The sequence below is a fragment of the Cucumis melo genome, chromosome 2 (genome assembly GCF_025177605.1).
Source record: "Cucumis melo cultivar AY chromosome 2, USDA_Cmelo_AY_1.0, whole genome shotgun sequence".
Lineage (NCBI taxonomy): Eukaryota > Viridiplantae > Streptophyta > Magnoliopsida > Cucurbitales > Cucurbitaceae > Cucumis > Cucumis melo.
In genome coordinates this window covers 1,390,901-1,410,586 of record NC_066858.1, presented here as the reverse complement: position 1 = coordinate 1,410,586, position 19,686 = coordinate 1,390,901, and the positions used below count along the sequence as shown (strand labels likewise).

Here is a 19,686-nt window from a genome sequence, read left to right as displayed (position 1 = left end):
ATGGTTTATAAAATGTTAGTTTGAAAATATTTTAAAATTGATCTTGTGATTTTATCAGACAAAGATTGTCGATGGTTACAAAGGAAATAACACAAATTTTCCAAACAAAAAAATAAGGAGATGTTTCATTCAATCTACTTCATACAAAAAAAATTAAAATAACATGAAAATGTTTAATTTCTAAGTTATGTATAATTTAAAATTTTAAAATAGATATTTTGGTTTGTAATTAAATTTTCTTTTATTTTATATAAATTTATTATATAATTACAAATATTTTACTTCAACGATTAATAATATTTGATATTGATAAAAGTATTTGTTGAATATTTTTAACGAATATAAATTTATTATCATATTGATAAAAGTGTTTGTTGAAATTTATTAAGCTTAAATAATATATCTATATTTAATACTTAATTAGAAATTAATAGTAATAAATAACTGATATTAATTTATCAATTAATTACGTTTTATTATCCCCTGTGCATAAAAATATCACAATCTTGCAGATATTAAAAACCCACATCACATATTATTTTAAAATTCCATTAATATAATAACGCTATTGGTTTTAAAAAATGAAATTCTGTCGAACAAATAACTAAATAAGAACGTTAAGGATGTCTTTTAAAAACTATAACAAAGTCGTAAAATATTTATATTATATAGAACAATTTTGAAAACGGTAAAAAGCCACAGACCTACAATGAAAAATATAAAAAATGATTCAATCAACAACTAATAATATATTTGATTTGATTTTTCTGGTACGTACACGATCGTTTAGATTTTGCTATTATTTGGTATACAATTGTTTGATTTGACTACATGATGGTTTAGATTTAGGTAGCCAAATAAAAACATTTTTTTAAGATTCTTTGATACAATATCGTAGATAGCCAAATCTAAATGATTTTTTTTTTCAAGATTGTTTGCTATACGATCGTTTAGATTTTGTTATATGAGTGTTTAAATTTGGTTACACGATCATTTAATTTTGATAAATGATTTTTTTTAAGAATTCTTTGATATGTTTAGATTTGGCTTTTTGGTACACGATCGATTAGGTTTGGAGTCAAATCTCAACAACGTTTTTTTTTTTCAGGATTTTTTATATTTGGTACATGATCTTAAACCAAATAACAGTTTGAGTAAAAAAAAAATTGTAGAAGAAGGGAAGAAAGACGATGGAAAGAAAAAAACCGAGGAAGAGATCAAGAAATAAATACGATGAAAAGAAAGGACAAACCTAGAATATTTTAAAAAAGGGTCTTCATGAGTTTTTTTCATTTTGTTACATGAACCGTAAATATTTTGACGGTTTGTTATATTTATGAAAATTTACTCTACCTAAAATCTCATTGAAAATCCTATGGAACAAATGAGGCTTAAGAGTCTATTACTATTATATTTTGTTATATTTCGTAATTCTTTAAAAAATGTTACTAAATCATATTTTGGTCCATAAACTTTGTGTTTTATTATATTTTTAGTTCATGAACTTTCCAAAACGTCTGTTTTAGTCCCTGAGTTTTTAAATAGAGCATGTTTTGGTCCTTGCCATCCATTAAGAGTCCGTTAACTCTAACAAAATGATGAGATTTCTTCACTATTTTATTTTTCAAAGGTAGATGATAAGTTGATGTTTAATTGGAGAACTTTAAAAGTTTATTTTGTCTTCAAAATTTTGATCATCACTATTTTGACGCATTGTCATTCTATACCACTTTTTCAACTTATATGCTAGATGCAATTTATCTACATATAAATTTGTTAATGTGCCTCAAGTTTGGCATATTTTGTGGTTCATTGGCGTGTTTTTTTTTTCTTTTCCTCCCAATTCTTTCTTCTTCCTTTTTTTTTTTTCTTTTTGGGTTTTGTGATTCATTATATGAATATTTATATATGCAATTCCATAGAGTTTATTTTAAACAGGTATTGTACATATTTTATTTTTCTAGCTTATTTTACCTTGTGATGGATGTTAACACCAATCTATCATTTCTATTTCATTTTTTATTCTATTCAATGTCATTCTTCTGATTTGCTGGAAAAAAAAAAAAGATGGAGAGATTTAAGTTTTTTTGGAGGAAAAAACAAAATTAATTTTTAATTTTGGTTTTATTTGTTTTGAGGTGTGATGTTGGCATAAAAGATTTAGAAAATAATTAAACTAATAAAATTTATGAATTGTATAACAATTTATTTAATATGTTGAATCTAGAACCTAATAATCCAAATGTAGAAGACACATCATTGTTCCGTTAAAGAATTTATAAAATTCTAGTGGTAGAGACCAAAGTAAACTTCTTTTAAAAGTTTAGACACGTTTATGACCAAAATAAGATCTTAACCTAAATTTAATTATTAAAATTAAAATCATTACTCATTGCAGCTCTCTCTTTTTCTTTAATTATTAAATTTAAAGGCATTACTAGTCATTGTAAGTGTATAACAAATTTTTTTTAAAGAATTAACTTTTCAAATTTGATCAAAATTTGATCATATCTGTAATTCTTTTACATTGATATATTTATTAATATTTTGAATCTAATTGTTATGCTAACAATTACCCTTCATCTACTTATGATGTGCCCTAATAGATTATTTTGAACAATTGTAACGAGTAACAATTTTAGGGATAACTACGGATATGTGTATGGTCTATCATTGACAGACCATGAAAGTTTATTAGTCATAGTCCAATTGTATGACAATATTTTTAAAAAATTGTAAATATAGCAAAATCGATCGATGACAGATTTTTATCATTGATAGATGCTATGATTTATCATTGACAGACAATCGTTGACATGACCTATCATTTATAGACTATTAGAGTCAATCAACAACTATCCCAGTTAAACTTTACTATATTTATAATTTTTTAAAATATTATTTTATATGTTAATAATTTTAATTGATGGTTATATTTGCAAAATAAGACAATCCCAAAGCATAGACACTAAACCTTCTTCTTCCTCCTCTTTTTTTTTTTTAATTATTTATTGTTATATGCCAATTTTAGAGAAGAAATCAAATGTTTAAATTAATTATTTATTGTAAACAGACACCTACAAAACTACAAAAAATTTCGAGTTCAAATCTTCGATCCCAAAACTTTTATATTAAACGAATTAATTATTTATCTTTTCTAAAAACAAGTATTTATTTATTTACCCAGGTTTCTTTCTTACTTAACTTTTGATTTATTTATTTCAAAACACTTTGTCGATTTATGAAAGATAAGTGACAAATCAAAAAATTTTGTCGATGACACTATGCAATTCGCACAAAGTTGAGAGAGTTTGAGTCCCCTCTAGACCTCCACTAAAATCGTTGATACATGTGATTGTTCTTGTCGTTTAAAGGCATGTTTGAAAACGATTTCAAAAATTTTTAAATCAACTTTATCATTTTAAAGATCATTATAAACACTTTAAATGATTCAAAATGGATTTTGTTGAAACAATTTTTTTAAAAAATAATAAAATCAAATATTAAATTGCGAAGTAAAATCGATCCTAACAATTTTAAAATTACTCCCCAAACATACACGAAGATTGGTGAGTAGATATTGCATAATAACACTGCAATAATGGTCTTATTTTGGCCTCGTTAGAGAATCCCATGCAATGCTACATAAATCCCAATGGAAAATCGATAAATGGCTGGTTGAAGACGATGAAAGGAAGTTTAGACTAAAGTTAAGAATGGAAGAAAAATGATAAATCCTACGTTTGGGAAGATCGCCTACAAGCTCGAGTTATCGGTTGAAGTGTCGATTCATCCTGTTTTTCATGTCTCCAATCTGAAGCAGGTGTTGAGCAACACCATACCAGCCATTAAACCTCGACCACAATCATGTAAGACAGAAGTTTCTAATCATGAACTTTCCATATCCCTTCTAGTTTTCGCAGTCAAACAAAAATTAAAAAGTAAGACATTTGTCTAAACAATTTACCTTTTTAATCGTTCTTATCATTCTTTTCCTTCAACAACATATTTGAATTTCAAGATTGAATTGATTTAAGAACGTGTGAAATTTCGAATGAATCAACTTATACATAAGTCATATTTTCTGCTTCATGCCTGATTGAATCAAAAAGTTTCGTTGACAGATATCGCTCGCCGGAGCTTGGGAAGACGACCTAAAGATGAATCATGAAATCCACAAGAAAAAAAAGGGTCAGCCTCAACTATACAAGCTAAAGTCATTGTCACATAATAAACTTTACCACAAAATTTTGATAGGATTTTCATGGTAGGGACCAAATTGTTAAATGATAGTACTTAATTCCATAGAAATAGAAGAGTATCTTCTTAATCTAATCTATCTTTATGTGGTACTTATTCTCATTCAATTTGCTTGTTTGGATTGACTTTCTAAGTGTTTATAAACACATTTCTTTACACTTATAAACACTTAGAAAGTTAAACGTTTGATCTTATTTGTAAAGGAAGGTAACGTATGACTTACAACAATAAGTTTTCCTTCGCTCTCTTGTCTCTTTGCAACCTTTATTGCAGCTGCTGCTGCTGCACCTGAAGAAATCCCCACCTTCAAAAGGCAAAAAAGAGTTATAAACTTTAAGCCAAAAAATAAAAATGTCTATATTTTTCACAAAAATACATAAAATGAAGTCCTCATATAGATTTAAGTAACATACGAGGAGCCCTTCCTTTAGTGCAAGAAGCTTTGCAGTTTCAATTGCTTCCTCACTTGAGACCTGAAAACATCCGAATCCATTTCTATCTCAAGTAAATAAGGATTTTTTTACTGCCTACTGTGATGCTATATTAGAAGAGCACATAGAAAAACAACACCGCTTAACAGGTTCGAGACGTTTGAACTACTCTCTTACAAGAATACTTAAAATTGTAAAGCGAATCACGAGTTTAGGAAGGACAAAACATTTTTAAGTGTCACGTTATTTGATATTAGTTGTGAAAGGGTTGGAAGCTGAGGATAAGGTAGTGGATAAGACATTTATCATCCATATAAAAGTCTACGGTTAAATCTCATATCTTGAATCAAAAAAGAAGTTAGTGAAGAGATTTGAATGTTAACTTATAATTGTTAAGTTAGTGGGAATATGACCATTTGGCACCAATAAATAGTATCAAAGTGGAAGTTACTTACAAAAATTACAATCAATGTGTAAGATCGAACTTACGTTGAGAGTCAACTCAAGGGTTAAACGCATATGAGGAGGAAGATGTAGAGAGTATATATAGATTCTACTTCAAACAATTGTTTTATAAGTTTGATAGAAAACCTCATCTCTTTAAACGTTTCAATTGGTTAAGACATCACCTTGAGTGGAGAAAACGAAGCTTCATCTTCTATGACAATATTTGAATGAAAATATATATGACAACGTAACAAGTTATTTTAAAAAAGTACTATATCATATCATTATTACGAACTTCTTTGGACAAGCATGTTCAAGGCTCACCTGAATAATTTCATCATAAACTTTGAGATCAAGAACAGCAGGGATGAAGCCAGCCCCAATTCCTTGAATGAGATGCTTGCCTAAAGTTATAAAAATGACAGTATACAAACTTTTGTTACAAATCTCATTTGGTACCTTTAATAAAAGTGGCAAATGTGCATACATGGCAACATTACATAATAGCAAATCTTGCGCAACCTAAAACTATTTTGCAAGTATGACACGATTCAAATTTTTATCGATACCTATCACTGTCTATAAAAACAGTAAAAATGTGAATCTACAAAACATCTATGCAATAATTCCAAAAAGATTTGGAACGCCCAAAGAAAAGAAGTTTGAAATGGGAACTGACCAGGTTGTTCTCCACTTAGCACAGCGCTCTCGGCTGGTTCCACTGCATAAACCTACCAATTTACAAAAGATCACGATTATCCATCAATTGCCCATTTGGTAATGACCCCTTCAGCGTTGTTTGATTCCGTTTACATTTTGAAAATTGTGTTTGTTTTCTCACAATTCATTGCAATGTTTTTCATCTTTCCTCAAGAAACATCAAATGACTTCCCTCTGGGATTCATTTGATAATTATTCGGGTTGCGAAAATCATGTTAGTTTTCTCACTATTCTTCACAATCATTTTCATCCATCCCAAAGAAATATCAGCCAAACTTGAGACACAATAACAAGTTCATTAAAAACCAACTTTTTAGATTTCAAAACTGGCTTGGAGTTTAAATAAGTAAATTAAGAACAAAAGAAAGAAACTCTTAGATAAAAGTAGTGTATATAAAACTTAAGTTTCAATAATTCAAAGGCTATCAAATCAGGCTCTAGTGTCTAGTTTTCGTTTCCGAGGAAAAAAATTAACAACGTAACCTTAATGTCTGGGTTCTGTTCCTTGAGAAAATTCCCTGCACCAGTAATTGTCCCTCCAGTTCCAATCCCTACGACCAAAGCATCGACTTTTCCTCCTGAGTCTTTCCATATCTCTGGCCCAGTGGTTTCATAATGAATCTAAAGAACAAAAATGGATGCAAAATGAATCAAAACAGATTTATATATCTTTTTGAGATCTCAAACCAAACAAAACAAACCTTTGGATTTGATGGATTTTCAAATTGCTTCAGAAAATAGCTATTGGGTGTGACTTCCATTATCTCGTCAACCTTCTTTAGCAGCCCTTCAAGCCCTGCTGCAGGGTCTGTGATGTGCAGCTCAGCTCCGAAAGCTAGAAGCAGCATTCGTCTTTCGAGACTATATGAAGCTGGCATAACTACAATAAGTTTATAGCCCTTCACTGCTGCAATGCTTGCCAGTGCAATGCCCGTGTTACCGCTTGTAACCTCGATTAAGACAGTCTTTTTCCCAAAAGAAATATGTATATATGAGACGGATCAGGCAGATGATAAAGTATATGACTTCAAGTTTAGAAATTTGGTTTACAAGGCATTATAATTACATCAAGCACAAAAATTTATTGCCAATTCAAGTGGTAGCCTAATTTCTTCAAATGATGACGACAGAAATGAAGCATTTCTCACTACCTTCCCTGGTGTAATCAGGCCCTTATCCTCTGCATCTTCAATCATACTCAGCCCGATCCTACATCGAAAATTTGTATACTTCATATCTCAGAAACCCCTCATATTCTAATGCAAAATTTCATAGATATTTGGTTCCATTCGATAACGTTTTGGTTTCCTAAAAAATTAAGCTTATAATTTCTAGTAATGCTTGTGTTTTCTTGCTTTAATCTCTCTTGAAAGCAGCAATGAAATGGAGACCACAAACGTTACAGTATGAGAATTTAATTTTTATTAAACAAAAAAGGGTTCTGACCTGTCTTTGACGCTAGAACAGGGCTCCATTGTCTCTAATTTAGCAGCGATACGAGCAAAACAACCATCAGCCACTTTACTTAGATATACCATTGGAGTATTACCTACTAACTGCAAGAATCCCAACCATACTCAGAAGAACAAAAGATAAAGAGGAACTGTCCAAGTGAGCAAAATACAAGAAGTCAAGAACAAGAATGTAAATTGAAGTTTGAAACTAAGTTAACCAACTCATAGAAAGAGAAAATTACTTCAGTGACATCTTTCTTGATTCCACCCTTGATCTCTTCCATGCTTTCAGTTTGTTCTTCAAATTTGATGCAAATCAACAAGTAAATAGGGTTACAAAAATACAAAGAAGAAAACTATGGGGGACCATTCAAACATCAGCCATCAATACAAGGATACTTTTTTCTTCATATACAAATAATACCTCAAAGAGCAAGGTCCAGCAATTAATAATCCAAATGTCAAGAACTAAAATTTCCCCATAATCTTTAAATTATAGCAATTTGCAAGTACAAAGGTATTAAATTTAGATTGACAGAAAAAGCAGTTCAAAGTTTCAATTATGTCCATAAACATTAAAACGTGTTTCTATTTTGCATTCGCTTTTAATACTTTCATTTGTTTCCACACAACATACGAGAGTGGAGAATATTTGAATATTTGACCTCTTAGTCCTCTTGGTCGAAAAGATATGTCATTACTCGTTGACGCTGTATCCCTTTTTATTACCATGACATAGCCCATTAGATGGATTTTAGCTCAATTCTCATGCAGTATAAGAACAAGATAAGACCAATAAATACACTAATGGACACACCATGTAGATATAAAAAAATATCATTAACAAGAAAAACCAAACAGAAGCATAATTTTATGTCCAAAGATGGAAGTAAAATTTCTTTTAAGTTGAAATGACAAAATAGATGAAACCCACAAAATGCAGAGACAAAAGTAACAATCCATCCAAGAAATTATTGGCAAACACAACAAAAATTTGTCTAGAATCAAGTAGAGGAAGGGACACTTGAGATGAGATAACAACGAGCTTCAACATCAAATAGGTAAGTAGCTATTACCACCGATTTCAGTTAGAAATGAACATAGAAAATGGAAGAAAAAGAAAACAATCCAACTTCAACTTTTAGATATATATATATATATTTTTTAAAAAAAAAAAACAAAAAAAACATACAAAAAGAGGGAAAAAAGAACTCTGAAGAAGATCAGAAAGAAACAAACCTTGATATCAACAAAACCCCACGAGAGTTTAGCTCAAAAACCCTTCAGAAAAGGTGTTATGTGGACAGTGGAGCTTGAAATGATGATAATATCTTTTGCCTTTTAATTTTTTTTTTGAGGGTGAAGTGATTCATATTCTTGCAATGTGTGGAAAATTGACAGGCAGCCCCCTTGGTTTTGGCTTTATTCATTTTCTCTTGGGCAATACTAATACTGCGATAAAATTCTGCTTTTTTATTTGGAGGATTTCTTGAGAAATGCCAAGTGTCACAATGTGAACTGATTTCGTTATCCACAAGCATTACCGAAATTGTTGATTTTTTTGAAGTTCATATCTTGTCATTAGAGCTTGTGTGATCCCACGTGGTGATCTTTGTATTATATATACTTTTAGGAATGATTGCAAATCTAATAAATATATAACTTTAGGATCTAATTGATTATGTAAGAATAGCTGTCTATCAGTCAACCCTGTTTTGGACAGATTTTGTTATATCTACCTTACACATAATTATTGATTTTGAAAGCTAACCTATTGCTATTAGTAAATTTAATATATTTAAACTTCTATGAAAAATGATTGTTATTATTATTTAATCAATTTCAATAAATTTTTTTTGGCTGTGGTATTAAATTTAAATTTAAGATAAAAATACATAGATTAAAACTAAAAATTTAAAGAACATTTTTCAAATATAAGTAAATGAATTAAAATATTTATGAATGTAGTACCACGTAGAAATATATTAAAAGACTGTATACACTTAGAAGAAATGTTTGAAGAGTTAGGAATGTAATTAGAATTAAAATTAAATAATGCAAAGGTGAATTTTAAACTTTGGATTATGATAACATAATATTTAAATTTGTTATATTGTGTGTTTTGATATGACGTGAAATCTTTATTATTTAAACACATCTTTTTAGCTTTGGCGTGTTTCTTGTCCCTTTTTTAGCCTTTTTTCGGTAAACACAAACGGACCCAAATGAATTTAGCTATGAAGATTCTCAATAATCATTTTGTGGTTTGAATATGATAAGTTTAGTGAACAAGCTCGCCACATAAATCCCTTGCCCTTATACCCAAATGATTTTTTCTCTCTTGATTAGTACAATGGCGCAAGAAATGACGCCGCAACCATTGAAATCCAACAATTATTCTCCTGCTATGACTTCAACTTCCATTGGTGAGCTTCTACCTAACCCAATTCGTTGACTAAGCTCCTACCCCATTTTCCTATGTTGTATTATTATTATATACACATTTCCACAAGCTTTACCTTTTTTTTTTTTTTTTTCTCTCTTGCAGTGGTTTTATTGATTGAGATCAATTTCATTGACTGATAACTCTGGAGGTAGTTGAGTTAGCTTTGGCCGTTACTCTTCTTTCTTTTGTTCCATTTTGGGTATGCTGCTTTGTTTTTGTTTTTTTTTGGTTAAAATTTTGATGTTGTTGGATTTCTGTTGATATGAGTTTATGAAGTTTTGTTTTTCCATGGTTTGGACTATTTGTCTTCAGGGTTTTTGATTTCTCTGTTTCTTTGTATGATTTTGTCTGGATCATCAATGATGATGATTTCAGATGGTGGTTTCAAATTTTTTTTTTTTAGCTATTTGGTGGTCGAGAATGTATTGTGTTGACTTCATCAACTCGAAAAATGTTTGCTCCCCTTTTGTTGCTGCCCATATCGTTTATATGCCACTTTGTTCTTTATTATTTCACGGGAACTTTCTATGTTTTTGTTAATTTTCCCATTTGGAGCTTCCTAGTTTGTTATCCAACTTTTTGTTAATTTTCCCATTGCTCAAGGCTTTCCCCACATATCCTTGGAAATTCTTCACCTTACGTCAAAGCCTACCTCCAAATTGTTGGAAGGCTTTGCCTCACTTAAAGTCAACTCCAGTTTCCGAGTTCCTACCATCTTGGAGGTTCTTTGGAGTTTTGTTATCCTCACAATTATATGTATTTTTGCTTTATGAGTGTCGAAGGCATCTCGTTGGTGGATGACCGCTATGGTTGAGTTTGGAGTCTTGTTATCTTCACCTAATGTTTGAGTTCTAGGAGGATGACCGCTACCACTTGAACTCATTTCTTCCAAGTTCCTTGCCATTTACATTGTTCCTTTTTCATCACCAGGCCAACCAAATTTATTTATTTAGTTTTTGGTTAAATTAACCATATAAGAAAATTGTAGGTAGTGGATCTTACTTCTATGTGATTTTGTGTGAGTTTTTACTGTGCTTTTTGTTTTGTTCTGATTTTCTACCTAGCTTTTCACTTGTTTCGCATGTAGTTTATGCAGAAAGGAACTTAATCATACTCATGGAGGACAAGTGTGCAATCAAGGCTGATGCCACTGAAGTAATATCTACTTCCTTGGCTGCTTATGCTTTAGACTTCCTCTTCGGCTCTTCTTTTTTCTTGATTCACTCCCTTTAGACTACCTTTCTTCTTTCCCTTCTCATGATGGATGGTTATTGGCCTGCAGCTAATAGGCAATACCCCTATGGTCTATCTCAACAAAATTGTAGACAATTGCTATGCAAAGATTGCTGCCAAACTAGAGTCAATGGAGCCTTGTTCGAGTGTGAAAGACCGGTAAATAGATTATCCATTATTAAAGTGAATTCATTAAAGAAAAATTAGTAATAATTAAAGTGAAATCATATTCTGTTTTCTTTTTATATCTCTGGATTGCAGGATTGGTCTCAGTATGATAGAAGACGCAGAGGAGAAGGGTTTGATAACACCAGGGAAGGTAATTAATAGTGTACCGCGTGCAAATGTAGATCATTCAATTTTTAATCTTTCAATCTGCAAGTAATGGAGACTTAAGAACTTGAAACTACACAGTAGGCATCAAAATGCAAGACATGTTGTATATATAGAAACAAAGTCATGGGTGTAAGGTAGGATGTATTCTTTTATGGATCGCTTTGGTCTGGGGCTACTTAAGGCAATTTGAGACCTTAGGCAAAATTTACATGAAATCTTTTTCATTGTTCTGAAGTATAAACTGTGTATATCAAACACCATTATCTTCAGCTGGTTACAGTTTTGGTTGGAGATTAGCAAAGTTTCTTGACTTAGCCAGGTCTGCGTTTGAAAGCTGTACTTGCATCCTGTGTCAATGGCATTACAAATTTGAGTGAAAATTGCAAATCAGTTGGATTAGATATGTTGATCAATACTAGGAATCTACAAGATTTCCCGTTCTGTTTTCAAAAGCTTGAGATTATGGAAACTGAATCTTTGTTTGTGTGTGGGGTCAAAAGAGTATTCTCATTGAGGTCACAGCAGGAAACACCGGCATTGGACTGGCATGGGTTGCAGCAATCAAGGGCTATAAACTAATTCTCATAATGCCAGCTTTCTTCAGCGTGGAAAGAAGAATTCTAGCACTTGCTTTTGGAGCTGAGTTACGTATCCCCGACCCGGAAATGAGTGGTGAGGAAATTCTAAAGATGGCTGACGAACTTGAAAAATCCACACCCAATGGATATTTTCTGAGGCAATTTGACAACCCTGCCAATACAAAGGTAATTTGATATATCCTTCCATCAGATTTCATGGTTGCTCCTGTATCAGTCTTTGATCAGTTGAAAATATAATAGTTTAGTTATTTTTTTCCTAATTTCATTAGATTCACTATGAAACAACTGGGGTGGAGATATGGAAAGATTCAGATGGTAAAGTTGACGCTCTGGTAGCTGGGATTGGGACTGGGGGAACAATAACTGGTGCAGGGAAGTTCCTTAAGGAGCAGAACCCAAAAATCAAGGTTGCTCTTTATAGTTTGTGATTACAGTGAGTTTGGGATGCCTTTTAAGATAGTAGAAATTTTAAGTGGAAAACGTTCTTTCATAAATACTTTCAAGAATGAGTTTCAGATAATTTTTGTAGTACAGAAAGGACTTTAAGTTCCTCTTTTACTCCATCAAAAGCACTTTTCTAAATTCAATAATGTTTGGTTAAATAATTAGAAGTGATTTTGAAAATTTTATACATTTTACCTCATCAATGAAATGTTTTGTGTTTTCAAGAATATATATAATAACATTTAAAGTGCTTGAGAAGCACTAAGTGATTTGTTTTTAAGTGCACATAGAAAAGGTGCTTCTATTAACCAAATATTTCTTTTCAAAACGGTGCAAACTGACTATAGTGTTCTTAGAATTTTCAAAATCACTCTTGGTTAAGTAACCATGAAAATTTTGAAGGTTCATTTAATTAACAAAAAAAAAAAATCTATTTACTCCTCCTAAACTTATCGTAAAAGTCAAAGGTGTTACAAATGTAGGTATATGGAGTAGAACCAGTTGAAAGTGCAGTGTTAAGTGGAGGAAAACACGGTGAGTTCGTTGCTACAGGCTCTCCATGTCCTTTTTCTTCACTTCTTTAAATTTTGGGTTAATTAGTTTACAAATTCTATGGATAGATCAATGAATTTCTGCAAAGATGATTTCGGTATATAAAACACTTCCACATAGACTATAAACTTGGTTGTATTTGTAAGTGGCCTTTTTTTCTTTTTTTGTAGAAAATCATTCAATCAAATTACAAGAACCATCTCCAACTGTATACGAGAGAATTTAAGCTATAATTTCTAGGTGGATAATTTGTACATCAATATAAAGCCAACAATCTTACAAAAGTAAGATCAAACGAAGCTTTAAAAGAAGTCTGTCTTGAAATATTTTCCCTTTTTTTCCGTTCCATAGAACCTAGATGAAGGCTCTGTTAAAGTGGAGCCACAAAATCTTCTTTGCCTTCTTGAAAGAATGGCCATGAGGATTAACAGCCAAGCAGCAACATTGTTGTAGAGAACTACTTGGCCAACCAAAAGGGGTAGCAAATTGTAAGCATTGTAAGGGTGCAGTGGATGAAAATGTGACTCAGATTTTTGTAGGGTTCCCCGCTTAAGAACTCACCTTCGAAAACACATGAATAGAACCATAAACACAAACAGAGCAAGAACGTCGTTGTTGATATTCTATCAATCGTTGTAAATTAACCAAAGGACGATGATTGCCAAAAACAAAAAAGGACGAAATGAGAGAGTTAGGAACCTCTCCTATGAAGACACTCGACTAAAACAACCCACCAAAAACCATCAGATCCTTTCTCCTCCCTACATGCTAAATCTTAAATCACCGATTGACCCAAAAGCTTAAACCAAGGGTGAAGGCAAATTTAATTATATATCATCTAACACTTCTCCTCGTGAGCTCAAAATATGAATAAGGTCCAACAAGTGGGATTGAGTATTAATTGGAGAGAAAACAACAATGTAGGAGTTTGAATACAAAATCTCCTGAAACAACCTGCTCTAGTACCATCTTAAATCATCGATTGACCAAGAAGTTTAAACCGATGAGTGAAACAAATTTAATTATATATCATCTAACACTAAAAGTAAATTTATCTTTTTCTGATTTCAGACATGACTTATACATAACTAAAAAAAATATTTAACCTATTATTTCGAAAAATAATAAATTCAATTCAATTCAATTATAGATTGAATCCTTATACATTGATGGATCCTGAAGTCTTGGTATGACAACTTCATCCTTTAGTTATAGGGAACTAAACCTTTTTATATCTTTCAAGATGTCAAATATCATTAATTCACTTAACTTTGCACATTTCTAGTGATTTTATTTTGTTTCCAGGTTAAAGAAATGTGTCCCCTACATGTATGTGCCCTACATTTTTAGAATAGACGTGTTGTGTATCGTGTCATGTCTCGTGTTCATGCTTCTTATAAAACATTACTTCAGAACAAAGGGCATAAATAAAAACTAATTCCGAAATAATACAACTTTCTAGAAAGATTAACAAGCATAAAGGATAGTGAAAGAGACACCATCTTTGAACCAAAAGTGTTTTGGATATATATATGTTGCAAGAAACTTCTTATTAACTGTTGGATTTCTTGTACATTTTTCCTTATTGATCGATGGTCTTCCGTCCAAATCGGATCTTGTACAGTTTTTTTCCTAGATGCAAGTTGGTATTTGAGCATAAAGTCCTAATATCAATGTGAAGTTGTTTCTTGTTCAAAATAAACTAGTTTTTGGGTTGGGGGTAGTGATTAAACATGTTATGTTACTATATGAGAACTCATGTTCAAACTCTTGTTGTGCTATTATTATTGTTGTTGCTGAATATTATTTTATTATGAATTCATTGTCTAGTGTCTGCTCGCTGGTTCTCATGTGAATATCGACAGTGTCGATGATGGTAATGAAAATGTTAGGCTCACCCTCAAAGGTTTTGAGTATAGTGTCAATTGAAACAAATGCATTCCATCTTAAGATGTTTTGAGGAAAACTGTTTTGCTGTTTCTATATTTCATTGGCCTCATCGAGTGCTGACCATTGACATGCTCTTCCATTGCATTGAAGGCCGCCATCTCATACAAGGGATTGGTGCTGGTATCATCCCTTCAATTCTGGACGTTGAGTTACTCGACGAGGTTATTCAAGTAAGTCATAGAACTGACTAGCAGTGGCTAGAACTAATCTTGATGAGCAGTTAAATTTTATTCTTAGCAGCCACTCATTTTCATCATTTTGAGTTACATACTGTAGTATACCCCATTCTGATTTGTTTAACCATAGGTTACAATCTGAACATCTTCATAAAACTTGTATTTTAATCCCAAAACAAAACACACACACACATATATATTTATTTATTTATAAAACTTGTAAAGCCCCAAATTATACTAGAAAATGATCATTATAGCACATCGAAGGAAGTACATATGATCTTGTTAGGACATTTCATGAAGTTCTTGGCATTTTCCTGAATTGTATAAATACTCTCTTTACTGATTCTATGGGTTAGAGTTCTTCTCATCGAGAAAAAGTTGGAACCGTTGTCGTCTAAGTTAAACTCAGACTCATGGCAACAATTTTTTTCCTGAAAATGGCATATGCATATTTATGTTTTTTGGTTTTAAAAATTTTATATGTTCCATTTAATTCATTCAACTTTCTTACGTTTACTTCATTTTAACTTTTAAATACTCTTAGCAACATTCATTTTAGCTTTTGCCATTAATTATTAAAACATTTGAATACATTTTAAAATTTATCGCCTGGCCTACTTACTAATAAGTTTGAATACATTACCTGTAACTTTTCTCACTGGGCACTTGAATTTTTCCTACAACTTCTAACCTTAATTTACTTTTTGTGTTGTGTAAGATATCAAGCGAGGAAGCGATTGAAACTGCAAGGCTACTTGCTCTAAAAGAAGGCCTTCTGGTATCCTAACATTTCTTTTCGGATCATCCGAACTATTTTGACTACTTGTAGAAAAATCAAATGCTTTGCCAAAAGTGACTTCAGCTACCTATGTAGGTGGGAATTTCATCCGGTGCTGCAGCAGCAGCTGCGATCAAGGTCGCAAAACGACCCGAGAATGAAGGAAAACTCATTGCTGTAAGTCTATGTTATCATCCCATATTAAGAATGGTTCTCAGTTCAAGGTCCAATCTTCATAGAAATTTCTTCACTTTGACTTATCAAATGGGCACTTCCAGGTGGTCTTTCCGAGCTTCGGTGAGCGGTATCTATCGACTTCACTCTTCGACTCAGCCAGGCAAGAGGCATTAAACATGGCGTACAGTTGAAGAGACAAATAAATCAGGAAACTGATTATTAATTTCCTCTCTAGATTTGAGAGTAGAATAAGTTGAGAATCTAAGCTTCCTGTTTAGAGACGAGCCCACTTGTGGAAAATGTGGAAAATGTAAATGACAAATATGCAATCAAAACATGTTATGTACATTTAATACAGCAGGTTCTTGCAGGATTCTGGAAGAACAAAATGTTATTCGAGGATATTAAGAGGTCTAAGTCCAAAGGCCTACTTTTTCAACTTGTGTTCTTTACTTGGGAAAAGTCTTGAAGAGTTCTATTTTTAGTTGGAATTCATTCTGAATCGGTTCCTGGTGACTTAGGACTTTGAAAACTTCCTGAATTTTCTTTTTCTGACTTTTTAAAAAAGAAAAAAAAAATGGTTCTACGGATATCAATTGATTCTACCTCATGAACATCCTTTGTTAGAGCTAACGTGAAACTTTGATCTCCCATTACCAATACTCATGCATCTGCATAATGAACCTTAACCTACAATTTGACACCAGATAACATTGAAAATCCAAACCTTTTGATATCACTTTACTTTTTTGTGTGCATATAACAATATGAATAATATCATCGAGAACATTTGAGAACACCTAACCTACATGTGAGAACTTGAGCTCAACGACTTTATGTTATCTTTTTAAGATAATATTTGTACTCACTCTATATTTCTTGAATGAATACCTCTTTAGGATGGGAACAAATTAGATTTCTTATGGAAATGGCACCCCATCCACAAAATCCAACGAACCATATTTTGTGGAAAGAAATTGAACTTGAACAAATTTACGAAAGAGAGAAAGTTTTATGAAATGATATGCTTGTGAAAAGTTGTTCTAAAGTGCAATTTGAAAAATAGATACATTTATGGGTCTATTCATGACCATCCGAACAGACGTGACTCTTCTTCAAGTTGGTTATTTTTTAAAAGATGTATTTATACATGAAACAATACAACTCTACCGGAATAGTCAACTGCTATTTTTCTCCAACACATACACCGATACATTCCACATGTGGAAGTGTAATATGATTTTATGTTTTTAAATTAGTATCTGAATAATTGAGTGTTAAAAATTTGGAAAGATAAAATAACTCTTCATCCCAAACAGCATATTTACTAACTTGAGGCTATAAAACAATTTACAATTCTACACCTCAAGACATTCTAACTTTCCATACTTTAATTTAAAAGTCCATTCAATGCCTTAAATAGCCCTTAGGTTTTGAGATTGGATACATAAATTAGTCTTTAAATCTCATAATGATACAACTTTTTAAAATTTGAGTTTGGTGTTAATTTAGTGCAGTAGTTTCAAGATTTACACTAAAATTATATCTCATTTTCAAACATGGGCATTAATTGATGTGTAAATTTAGTATATTAATTTAAACAGAGTAGATCATTCATTCATGAGTACTACTAAAATATATTTTCAAAAGTTTGCACAAAAACTAATAACAAACACATGCATGCATGGTTGGTTTGGGACAGGCTCCACCAATTTTAGCCACAAAAGCACTTTCAAAATAGTAACCACTCACTACTCTGCCACGTATCATTTCTCTATTCCACGTGTCAACCACTGGATGTCCCTCATATATCCACGTATGTATAAAAGCCACACCCCATCAAAAGCCTTTCTATTTCCTACAAACAAATAACTATCCACAGCAAGAAAAAAACTTAAGTACATTATTATTATTATTATTATTATTACTATTTTGGGAACATCATCGACATGAGCCAACAGCAGCCCCGGAGACCCGCCTGCTGTGATCAGCCGGAGGAGCCGATCAAGTACGGTGACGTTTTCCCTCATGTTGAGGGCGACCTTGCTCACAAACCGGTGACGCCGGAGGATGCTGCGGCTCTTCAGGCCGCCGAGACTGCCCTACTCGGGAAGACGCTGCATGGCGGTGCCGCTGCCGCGATACAATCTGCTGCTGCAAAAAATGAGAGGGCTGGCCTTGTTGATCGCGGCAACGACGTTGGTGATATCGTTGCTGACGACGTAAGCATGAACGCGAAGAGGGTTACAAATTTAGTTGGTGCACAGGTATTGTTGTTATTGTTGTTGGAAATTACATAAATGACATATAATGAACATGCATGCGTTTGTTTGGTTGATGTGATTAAATATTATTCAACTATAGTTATATGTATGTGTGTGTATGTATAATATATGTATCTCCAACTTTGTTGGATGTTCGAATTTTCACTTTCATGAGATAAAAGTAATCAATAATAATAGATTATTTCCCATATCTCCAACTTTTTTGGATGTTTGAAAATGTCATCTTGCTAAATATTTCCCATATGTTATAATCAGCTTTTTAATGTTCTTAAACAATAACATTGTTTTGGATTCGACTTATCGATCACTGTGGAAAATTTTGTTTTTCTAGCCCTCTAAGGATAAGAAGATTGAAGGCATTTAAAAGATATAAAAACAAAGAGGATAGTCAAAATTTCTTAGCCTTCTAATATATAGTATAGATTATTTTCGGGTACAATCGATGAGGATATTTGATTTGAACCTCTTAACTTAGAAGAGCTGCGCTCTAATTTTCATTGAGCTATATTCTCATCTAGCTTAAAAGTATTATAATATTATGATTTATGTGAAAATTTGGGTCTTTTCGAATGAATGAATGGAAGGTTGTGACGGAATTACATAGCGAGAGGGTTCCTATCGGACCATTGTCGACATTGAATCCTCACAAAGAGGGAGGAGGAGGAATAACGATCGGCGAAGCATTGGAAGCAACCGCCTTAGCAGTGGGGGAGAAGCCAGTGGAATGGAGTGATGCCGCTGCAATCCAAGCGGCAGAGGTGAGGGCAACTGGGCGAATGAATATAGCTCCGGGAGGGATTGCTGCCACTGCGCAGTCGGCCGCAACTATGAATGCTCGAATAACACAAGATGAGGACAAGACCAAACTGGCCGACGTTCTGAAGGTACATACAATTCCAATTTTACTTCTTTGTGTTATTTACTTTGTTTGAACTTAGGATTTAGAGTAAGGTTAATTTGGAGGATTCAAGTATATAGTTTGAATCGATCACTACAATGTTTTGATTTGTTTATTGGCATGCATTAGGATGCTCGATCAAGGTTGTCGGCGGATAGACCGGCAACCCGACGAGACGCAGAGGGGGTGGCCGGAGCTGAGATGCGAAATGACCCTTCTCTCACTACACATCCCACCGGCGTTGCCGCGTCCATTGCCGCCGCCGCGAGGCTCAACCAGAGCAACCATAGTAATAAGTAGAGTCAATTCCTTTTGTTTTTATGTGTGGATATGAATCTGTTTTTGATCCTTTCTTTTCCCTTCCAAGACAGTGAGTTGGATGTCTGTCCTCTTAGTTAATCACTATTTTATTTTATTTACTATTTTATTAATGTTTGGATGTTTGTTTAATTTTGATTCTATGTTCTAAATTTATGTTGAAATATTCTTCTCCAATT

The 19,686-nt window shown here is 32.5% G+C and overlaps 3 protein-coding genes across 11 annotated transcripts; 2 read left to right on the top strand and 1 right to left on the bottom strand.

Moving 5' to 3' along the window:
• Positions 1-3,949: 3,949 nt before the first annotated feature.
• LOC103492248 (cysteine synthase-like) lies at positions 3,950-8,735 on the bottom strand. Of its 4 annotated transcripts, none has more exons than XM_008452544.3 (11): positions 8,552-8,735; positions 7,555-7,610; positions 7,305-7,414; positions 7,010-7,067; positions 6,560-6,823; positions 6,342-6,479; positions 5,818-5,869; positions 5,463-5,542; positions 4,674-4,733; positions 4,484-4,564; positions 3,950-4,154 (listed from the first exon to the last, which is right to left on the bottom strand). In XM_008452544.3, exons 2-11 carry the CDS (start codon positions 7,594-7,596, stop codon positions 4,065-4,067), a joined length of 975 nt encoding a protein of 324 aa, XP_008450766.2. In that variant the 5' UTR covers positions 7,597-7,610; positions 8,552-8,735; the 3' UTR covers positions 3,950-4,064. The 4 variants fall into 4 exon arrangements, with proteins under 4 accessions (XP_008450766.2, XP_050937264.1, XP_050937263.1 ...); XM_051081307.1 differs by having other exon boundaries at positions 8,505-8,561; XM_051081306.1 differs by lacking the exon at positions 8,552-8,735 and adding an exon at positions 8,389-8,481.
• Positions 8,736-9,504: 769 nt separating this feature from the next.
• LOC103492247 (cysteine synthase-like) lies at positions 9,505-16,445 on the top strand. 6 transcript variants are annotated; one of them, XM_008452541.3, is made up of 12 exons: positions 9,506-9,738; positions 9,861-9,906; positions 10,855-10,913; positions 11,041-11,150; positions 11,253-11,310; positions 11,828-12,091; positions 12,196-12,333; positions 12,853-12,904; positions 14,963-15,042; positions 15,770-15,829; positions 15,926-16,006; positions 16,108-16,445. In XM_008452541.3, exons 3-12 carry the CDS (start codon positions 10,875-10,877, stop codon positions 16,195-16,197), a joined length of 972 nt encoding a protein of 323 aa, XP_008450763.1. In that variant the 5' UTR covers positions 9,506-9,738; positions 9,861-9,906; positions 10,855-10,874; the 3' UTR covers positions 16,198-16,445. The 6 variants fall into 6 exon arrangements, with proteins under 6 accessions (XP_050937256.1, XP_008450763.1, XP_008450762.1 ...); XM_008452540.3 differs by having other exon boundaries at positions 9,861-9,957; XM_008452539.3 differs by having other exon boundaries at positions 9,507-9,738; positions 10,846-10,913.
• Positions 16,446-17,873: 1,428 nt separating this feature from the next.
• LOC103492246 (late embryogenesis abundant protein 47) lies at positions 17,874-19,643 on the top strand. The gene is made up of 3 exons (XM_008452536.3): positions 17,874-18,273; positions 18,876-19,175; positions 19,319-19,643. The coding sequence occupies exons 1-3, from the start codon at positions 17,956-17,958 to the stop codon at positions 19,487-19,489; spliced, it is 789 nt and encodes a 262-aa protein (XP_008450758.2). The 5' UTR covers positions 17,874-17,955; the 3' UTR covers positions 19,490-19,643.
• Positions 19,644-19,686: the final 43 nt, after the last annotated feature.